Here is a 9,656-nt window from a genome sequence, read left to right as displayed (position 1 = left end):
CATAATAAAACGTGTCTTTAAAAACACCATATATTAATACATATTTTTATATAAGAAGTTTACGAAGAAGTAGATTTTACCGACAAGTCCCGCCCCACGAGCTAGCCAATCAGACTGCCCGTTTCGGCGGTCACGTGATCATTCAACATGGCTTCTTACTATCGGTGCTGAATGCGTACATGAATGCTCGTGCAGAAATAAAATGATTCACTTTATCTAATGCACTCTTTGTGCTCTCTGACGCATGTGAAACAAGGTAAGCCTACTGACTGTATATTAATTATTTTAAAGCGAAAAACACTGCCACTACACACTTTTGTACGTTTTTCTGTAATCATTAATTGCACGATACTTTATGAAATATCGCCTCCACTGTATTCGTTGCTGTTGACTTGTGATTTCAGTGTATTTTGTTGAAATGAGTTATAGCCACTGAGGGTGTGTACTCACGCCCCAGTCACAGATTCCTTTGTGCAAAAAAATGTTATGCACAATATGATAATGGACATGTATCATATATGAACAGTATGGCGCTGTTTTATCACTCACCATGGCCTTTCATTACAGTAATAAGTCATAATGCAAGTCATCCTTTGCCTCTTCATTCTCCTGTGTAAACAGATGAAGCTTCGTGTCCAGCTGCAGTGCAAGAACTTGCATGAGTATCTAAAGGAGTTGAGTCCAGAGATCCTCGACAGGCTCTACAATCACCCTGCAACATGCCTGGCAGTCTACAGGTCCATCTGGCTTTAGTCTTTAAATATACATGCATATTTACATGTATGAATGTCATTTAAATGTCAACACAATTTTTACATAAAAGTATATGATAGTTCTAACATATATCATATTTTTAAGGTGCCACTTGTTTTTTTTTGTTTTTTTTTAATCTGATATAACAACATTCATAAATTTCATATGTGCCTTAATTGTGTTTATTATTATTATTATTATTATAATACTAAAACTGAGGTTACACAGTGGTTAATGCTGATTGGCTCACTCTCATTCATTTTCAAACAGGGAACTTCCATCACTGGCAAAGAATTATGTGATGCGGATGCTGTTTTTAGACCATCCACTCCCACAAGCTGCAGTCGCGCTGTGGGTTAAAAAAGATGTATGTACAATAAAGTAAGTACAATAGTTAGTTCTACCATTCTAATACAAATTGGGTTAAGATTTTATAGTAAGGTGTCCTTGTTACACATGTTACATGTACTTACTATTATAATAATAATAAATTATGCATAATTACATGCAATTAACCTTAAGCCAAACCCTAATCCTAACCCTAATCGTATAGTAAGTACATGTAGTCAATTAATATTACTCAGTACTTTAATGTATAATTACACTGTAACAAGGACAATAAAGTGTAACCCAAATTGGCATATTAAAATGATTTCTGTAGGCTCATGTGACACTGGAGTAATAGCTGATCAAATTCAGCATTGCCATCACAGTAATAAATATATTAAAGCATAGTTATTTTAAATTTGAATAATATTTTGCAATGTTACTATAAATGGAGCCTTGGTCAGACTTCTTACTAAAACATCTTACCCACCCCAAACATTCAAATGGTAGTGTCATGTATCACTTTCTTATAAATGTATGTTTCTTTGCTTTTCCTAGAGACCACGATCAGTGTGTGTCAGTGTTAACTGGCCTACGGCTCTGGCACAGTCAGCACCTTCAAGGTGGACTCCAAGGCTTTGTGCTCAACCCAGTGTTTAAAGACAACCTGAGAATAGCACTTCTAGGCGGGTGAGGAACACAGTTCAGATTAAGAACCATATTTAATGTTCTGGAAGCAGATGTACTAGACTAATATTCACTTTGTCAGTGGTAAACCATGGGCAGATGAAGGCAGCAACCTGGGTCCCGATCGTCACGCGAGGGATGTCGAAAGTCTCGACCGCTATGCTATGGAGCGTTGGGAGGTCATCCTTCACTTCATGGTGGGCTCTCCCAGTGCAGCCGTCAGCCAGGATCTGGCCCAGCTCCTCACACAGGCCGGGCTCATGAAGAGGTAGAGCACACCATCACTCCACTGATGCACCAACTAAAGTAGGTCAGACAAGAGGGGTAGACAAAAAATGATCTTGATCTGTTTTTTCCTCTCTCAGTGAGGCTGGCGAGGCTCCTTGTATCACATCAGCAGGGTTTCAGTTCCTGCTTCTGGACACAGCGTCTCAGCTGTGGTACTTCACCCTGCAGTACCTCAAAACAGCACAGGTCAGTGCATGACCTATAGAGTCTATACATTAAAGACCAGATTTACTAATGGCTTGCACAAACCCACTTTTGGCTATTAAAAAAACTACTGTCAGGATTTTCTAAAGACTCTCAGTGAAAAATTTGAAAGCCGTGGACACGCTTATTTTTGAGGCTGAACTTATTGCAAGTGCATTTGTTGGAGTTTTGCTTTCAGACACAACATTTATGAGAGGAGAATATTTAAATAAATCATTCTATGGATTGCGGTAATCAAATACTGTTATACATTTTATTATATATCTGTTCAAAAAAAGTTGTTTAAAAAAAATGATGTGTATTTTGAGAGTCTTTAAAGCACTTGCAAAGTTTCGTTCCCTTACTAAAAACGATGCAGCTTTCATCTCTTCTGGGTCATTATGCCTTGGTCATTATGGGCATGATTTGGCTGTGTCTGTGTTCTTTCATTTGCATGTCAGTAGATCAACTGCAGAACTCTCCATTCTCATCGACGTGTTTATGGGATTGCGATCTCACGCTAATTTGCTGTTTAGTAAATCTGGCCCTGAATATACCCCACATTATGATATATGTCTCATATGAAGGTTTACATGCACAGAATAGTCCAACAGCAGATTCACGTGTACCCAGCTGAAATTGTGAATAAGATTTATGTACGTGCAAAAAGTGCAATAACAGCAAGAAGCTTCTGAGTGCTGTTGAAGAAAGATAAACAACTTAGCATGGTACAACAGTGTTTTTGGCTTTCTAACATACTGAAAAACATGGCTTTCTTCTCGCGTTGCCAACTTTGCTTAACAAAACTTAAGAATTTGAAAAAACATCCCAAAATGATGTCTCTATCTAATGAAAACATATGGCCTTTAATAACTATGCATCTGAATGAGAGTAATTTGCAAAGATCACTGGGTGAGAGAGTTTCTGCACTGCATTGCGTACGCTATGAATCTGACTGTGAAAGTTGTTGGATACAGATGTTTGCATGCCAATCGCTCCTATTTGGTGAATTATTCAAGACTCGCACCTCTTCCTTCAGTCTGATAGTTTTTATTCCCTCAAGGTGTTTACATGATGACTTTTCATTCAGTTGAGTTGTTATTCTGATTGTATTATTAGGCTGCATGTAAACGTGGTTAGTGTGTTGGAAAATCTGGCTCCACCTCCTTATTAACAGTCTGATCTTCTCCTTCATAGTCAAGAGGAATGGACCTGGTGGAGATTCTTTCCTTTTTGTTCCAACTGAGTTTTTCCACTCTTGGTAGGGTGAGTGTTGCTTTTACAGTGTCAAGAATAACATATGAGTCATAGATAAAAGCCATTACTTATCGTAATTAAATTAAAGAAGCCATTCTGCTATAGTCCCATGAAGTAGATTTGCTTGCTTGCTTGCTTATTAAAAGGTTTTGATTTGTACTAGTGTGATTGTTGTTTTTCTTGCAGGATTATTCTGTGGAGGGCATGAGTGAGTCTCTGCTCACATTTTTGCAGCATTTACGAGAGTTTGGTCTGGTTTTCCAAAGAAAGGTCAGTCATCAAGTAAAAGTGCTGACTAGCTTTGTGTGTGTACTAACTATACATATAAAATATAGATAACAATAAAAATCTACAGTGCCGTGAAAAGGTTTTTTCCCCCTTGTTTTTGTAATTTTTTGCATATGTCACACTTTTTCACACAAAGATTCAGATCATCAAACAAATTTTAATATTACACAAAGAGAATGTAAGTAAATACAAAATGCAGTTTTTAAATGGTGATTTCATTTATTAAGGGAAAAAATCTGTCCAAACCTATTAAAAAAATATTTGCCCCCTCCTGTTAAATCATGAAAGAACTGTAATTAACCACATTATTTTAGAAAGCTGAGTTATATTTCACTAGCCGAACCCAAGCCTGATTACTGCCAGACCTGTTGAATCAAGAAATCACTTAAATATAGAATCTGTCTGACAAAGTGAAGCATGCTTAAAGAGCAACACGTCATGCTAAATCTAAAGAAATTCAACAACAGATGAGAAACAAAGTAGTTGACATATATCAGTCTGGAAAGGGTTATAAAGTCATTTCTAAGGCTTTGGGACTCCAGCGAACCACGATCAGAGCCATTATCCACAAATGGAGAAAACTTGTAACAGTGGTGAACCTTTCCAGGAGTAGTCGGCCTACCAAAATTACTCCCAAGAGCACAACGACGACTCGTCCAGGAGGTCATAAAAGAACCCAGAACAACATCTAAAGAACTACCTCACTTGCCTCAAATAAGGTCAGTGTTCATGATTCAACAATAAAAAAGAGACTGGGCAAAAACAGCATCCATGGGAGAGTTCCAAGGCAAAAGCCACTGCTGACCAAAAAGAACACAAAGGCTCGTCTCACATTTGCCAAAAAAAATCTTGATTATTCCCAAGACTTTTGGGCAAATATTGTGTGGACTGATGAGACAAAAGCTGAACTTTTTGGAAGGTGCGTGTCCCATTGCATCTGGCGTAAAACCAACAGAGCATTTCATAAAAAGAACATCATACCAACAGTCAAACGTGGTGGTAGTGTGATGGTCTGGGGCTGCTTTGCAGGTTCAGGACCTGGATGACTTGCCATAATTAATGGAACCATGAATTCGGCACTCTATCAGAAAATCCTGAAGGAGAATGTTCGGCCATCGGTTTGTGACCTCAAGCTCAAGTGCACTTGGGTACCTGCGCATAGCAGGACAATGATCCCAAACACACCAGCAAGTCCACCTCTGAATGGCTCAGGAAAACAAAATTAAGGTTTTGAAGAGGCCAAGTCAAAGTCCAGACTTAAATCTGATTGAGATGCTGTGGCATGACCTTAACCAGTCCATTCATGTTCGAAAACTCTCCAATGTGGCTGAATTAAAACAATTCTGCAAAGAAGAGTGGGCCAAAATTAATCCACAGCGATGTGAAAGACTCATTGCCAGTTATCACAAACGCTTGATTGCAGTTGTTGCTGTAAAGGGTGGCACAACCAGTTATTAGATTTAGGGGGCAATTACTTTTTCACACAGTGCCAGGCAGGTTTGGACTGCTTTTTTCCCTTAATAAATGAAATCATTATTTCAAAACTGCATTTTGCATTTACCCGGGTTGTCTTTGTGTAATATTAAAATTTGTTTGATGATCTGAAACATTCAAGTGTGACACATATGCAAAAAAAAAAAAAAAAAACAGCAAGGGGGCAAAGACTTGTATGCACTCACACACAAAAGTAATGAATAATTAAGATTTTTTTTTTTTTTAATGTTTGTTTAAAATATCTGTTATTCTCACCCAGGCTGCATTTATTTTATTAAAAATACAGTAAAATAGTAATATTTTTAAATATTATTACAATTTAAAATGTTTTCTATTTGAATATATTTTTAAATGTAATTTATTACTGTCATACAAAGCTGAATTTTCAGCATCATTAGTCCAGTCTTCAGTGTCACATGATTATTCAGAATCAGAATATGCTGATTTGCTGCTCAAGACAAATCATATTGTTCTTAATGTTAAAAACAGTTGTTGCTTCATGTTTTTGTGGAGACTGTGATGCATTGTTTGACCTATAAAATTCCAAATAACAGCATTTATTTGAAATAGAAATATTTTGTAACAGTATAAATGTCCTTTATTGACACTTTTGATAAATTTAATGCGTGGTTGCTGAATAAAAATATACATTTTTTCAAAAGAAATATTTTACTGACCCCAAACTTTTTAATGGTAGTGTGTGTGTATATGTAAATAATATGAATAACTATTCATTTATGTATTTATTTATTTATTTATTACCAAGGACATTGTCAAAGTGCTGTTAGAATTTAGTAATCTTAACATTCAGTCACAAATTTTTACTTATGCAGGACTTTAAATGCATTGTATTGGAAAGTTGACTTTATAACCAAAAAAGCAGTTGCACCAGTTTGCATCATCTTTTCACAGAGGAAGTCAAGGAGGTACTACCCTACCAGGTTGGCCATAAGTCTAGCTGCAGGGGTCACATTAAACCCTGCCTCTGGATCTGCCTCTTCTGCACTCGGAGCCACACCAGGAACAGGAGACACAGGCTTCGTTGTAGTAGAAACCAATTACCGTGTATATGCCTACACAAGTATGTCACACACATCACACACACTCACTTGTCTAAAATGCAATACACTGTACAAGATCAGTCAAGGAAAACAAGCTTCGTCCATATCTCTCTGACAGACTCTGAACTCCAGATTGCACTAGTAGCTCTATTTAGCGAGATGCTGTATCGCTTTCCAAACCTGGTGGTTGCTCAGGTAACCAGAGAGTCGGTGCAGCAGGCCATCGCTAACGGCATAACTGCACAGCAGGTGAGAGACGCATGCAGTCGCTGTAACCCGCAACCTGTTGCCCTGCAGTTTGGTTTGTTCTTCTAATGATAGGCTGTTTTGACGTGTTTTGTGATTTCAGATCATTCACTTCTTAACAACCCGAGCACACCCGGTAATGCTTAAACAGGTAATTGCTAACAGGTTTTATTTTTACCATTATGCTAATAAAAAGGGTTTAATTCAATTTTTTAGGGCTGAGTGATTTATAGCTAAGAAATTATGAAATTTATAGTAATTATTCATTTATAATAATGAATAATTATTAAAATTGGTTGAATTAAGTAAATGCAGTGTGTATAAGGATTTTTTTTTTATTGTTTTTATTAAAAATCCAGTTGATTAATTTAAAATCTCATTAATCCTATTAATTAAAAATCTATTAATCCTATAAAGCACTTTAATAATGACACATTTTTCTTGGCCAGCCCGGAAATTTGCTTTCTGGTTCTCTCTAAAAAAAAAAAAAAAAACAAATAGGATTTTTCCACTGGCTTCTTAATTCTGCAGAAAGAAACAAATTTTATGAATTTTGAAACCTAAGTACAATCGCCAGAAGTAAAAAGCTAAACATAGGCTATAAACAAACTACACCACAGTCACATGACTTTAACGTCATCACCACCATTAAAGGGATAGTTCACCCAAAAATTAAAATTCTGTCATTATTTACTCACCCTCCTCTTGTTGCAAACCTGTATGATTTTCTTTCTTCTGTTGAACACAGTTGACGGTACCCATTGACTTGCATAGCATTTCTTTACCATACTATGGAAGTCAATGGATACCGTCAACTGTTTGGTTACCAACATTCTTCAAAATATCTTGTTTTGTGTTCAACAGAAGAAAGTAAATCGTACAGGTTTGGAACAACTTGAAGGTAATTAAATGACTACAAATTTTTTGGGTGAACTCTTTAAGCTTCGAAAACTCTTTATTTAAAACATTTTCCCTGTAAGTTTGAGTTAGAATAGCTAGAACGAGTGTGATAATAAACACAACGAGGCTGTAGAGGTAACTATTGAGTAGATGAATTTACCTGTTCATTGTGATCTTTAATAGCCACTGGTTAGCAACTGCTTTAAGACATGTAAAAGCTTTAAAAAGCACAAATGGGGTATTATTTTATTTCATGGCATTGAATAATGTGTGAAAATATCTTGAGCTTGTGTTCACCACAGACCTTGTTTCTGGCATTTAACCAAAAAACATTGATTTCAGGATGATGAAACAGGAAATGCAACAAAAGAAAATGCTAACTTGTTTCTGGGTTTTGGCCTACAAAAATGTTATCACTCTATAGCTTAGATGTCCCTTAGGTATCTCCCTTGTGCAATAGGGTGATTTCATATCATGAAAATTCTATTATGCAAATATTCACTGCTTGATGCATGAGCATGTTTCCATGTATCTTTCTGTCCTTCAGACCTCCATCCTTCCCCCAACCATCAAAGATCAGATCAGGCTATGGGAGCTCGAGAAAGATCGCTTACAGTTCACTGAGGGTGAGTGTGTCTTTGTGCATATGAGACCAGCTCTGTAGTTCCAAAGCAAATTTACATTACTCGGTTTATGTTTTTCCTTCAACATTACATTTAATTATTTTTCTACATTAGTAATTTCAGTTATTTAAATAATACAGTGTTACTATTGCATTTACATGCTGTCTGCTTTCAATAAAAAAATAAATTACATCTTGATGATATTATGGCATAGAGAACTTGTTTCCTGCAGGGTTCATTCTCTCGAATGTAAATGTCAGACTGTATAAGAAGCGTGTTAGAGAAATGTAACGCAAATAAAAAGTTTGCATTGGAATGAGATTTGGGGCAGGGGTCATAAACGGCATCTGAAAATATACAAACATCTCAGTGGTGCATTTTTATTTTTTTTTTAAATGTTTTTTGTTCTTTCAGGAGTCTTATACAACCAGTTTTTATCCCAGGCTGATTTTGAAGTGTTGCGGGACAGGGCTCAGGTAAAAAAATAGCATCTTTCAATGTGTTCTTGCTGTGCTTTATAAGCAGCAGCTGTCTGTCCTGCAGTGTTGCACAGAATACTGACTGTATAACATCTGTCCTGCAGGGTTTAGGTGTGCTGGTTTGGCAGAACCCCGCTCACAGGGTCATGGTGGTGACGCCACATGGACACAGCGAGGTTAAGAGATTCTGGAAGAGACAAAAGAGCCATACATAAAGGAAAAACAGCCCTGAAAGATGCATCATTCACTTGAGAATGATTCTGAAAATTACAGCTTATAGATGGGCAGGAGACATTATACTGTAATGAGCACTATTTTTGTGTATTTCACTGCAAGTTCATTTGTTTAGGGAAAAAAACTATTTCAATACATAGTTCAAAGCCATGAGACTGTTTGTGCATTATTATTCCCTTATTGGCTTAATTTTGCTTTAGTATCGTCTGTCTTTGGTACATGTTTGTGTCTGAGGTAAACTGACTAAAATAAATACTGTTTACACTGATTGCTATCTCTTTTGTTTGATGACATGGAAATTTAGGCCATGAAATTTACATTTCAGTCACAAGTAATTAGGGGAAAAATTACAGAGTTCAGTTTCAGCTTTTATGATGAAGGAGATGAATAAATTTGAGTCCTCATGGGTGAATCCTATAAAAACATGCCCAGTTCCTGCTATTTTTAAAAGAGGAATAACATGAATAAAAATTATATAATTATATTTGAAATAAAATAAATAATGCTTATTTTTAGGAACATTTGTACATTATTTTCATGACAATTTCCATTTCCAAAACAAATTCCCATGAATGGAATTACATTGTAATATTATTTCATTACAATAATAATAATAAAACACTGTAAATAACAGGCTAATGTGGTATTGTCTTTGCAATATGGTGATGAGAAAAATACGAAAATGAACTTAATTATCTAATTAATATTAATATGCAAGATTGTTTTTAAATAATAATTTTTAATGTATTTTAAGTTGAAATAGTTAACGTGTACTTGTCCGGTTTCTCAAGATTCACATTTTATTCAGCCTACAGTTTGTTTTTGCATAAAAGAGT

The 9,656-nt window shown here is 36.0% G+C and overlaps 1 protein-coding gene across 1 annotated transcript; it reads left to right on the top strand.

Annotated features, from left to right (window-relative positions):
- The first annotated feature begins 136 nt into the window (after positions 1-136).
- On the top strand, positions 137-9,456 carry LOC306884814 (general transcription factor IIH subunit 4-like). Its single transcript, XM_079441023.1, has 14 exons — positions 137-256; positions 622-737; positions 1,024-1,134; positions 1,639-1,770; positions 1,850-2,035; positions 2,133-2,241; positions 3,436-3,504; positions 3,682-3,765; positions 6,190-6,358; positions 6,457-6,587; positions 6,688-6,735; positions 8,032-8,110; positions 8,522-8,583; positions 8,691-9,456. The coding sequence occupies exons 2-14, from the start codon at positions 622-624 to the stop codon at positions 8,799-8,801; spliced, it is 1,407 nt and encodes a 468-aa protein (XP_079297149.1). The 5' UTR covers positions 137-256; the 3' UTR covers positions 8,802-9,456.
- The last annotated feature ends 200 nt before the right edge of the window (positions 9,457-9,656 follow it).

This window comes from Barbus barbus, assembly GCF_936440315.1.
Source record: "Barbus barbus genome assembly, chromosome: 19".
Lineage (NCBI taxonomy): Eukaryota > Metazoa > Chordata > Actinopteri > Cypriniformes > Cyprinidae > Barbus > Barbus barbus.
Note: the sequence above shows the minus strand (reverse complement) of the source record. Positions and strands in the feature narration are given on the sequence as shown.

Excerpts from the sequence above, each read along its gene's own strand:
- LOC306884814 (XM_079441023.1), top strand. The coding sequence starts at position 622 with ATGAAGCTTCGTGTCCAGCTGCAGTGCAAGAACTTGCATGAGTATCTA. Across the intron at positions 1,135-1,638 it reads AAAGATGTATGTACAATAAA|AGACCACGATCAGTGTGTGT; the intron begins GTAAGTACAATA and ends TGCTTTTCCTAG. Across the intron at positions 6,359-6,456 it reads CCGTGTATATGCCTACACAA|ACTCTGAACTCCAGATTGCA; the intron begins GTATGTCACACA and ends TCTCTCTGACAG.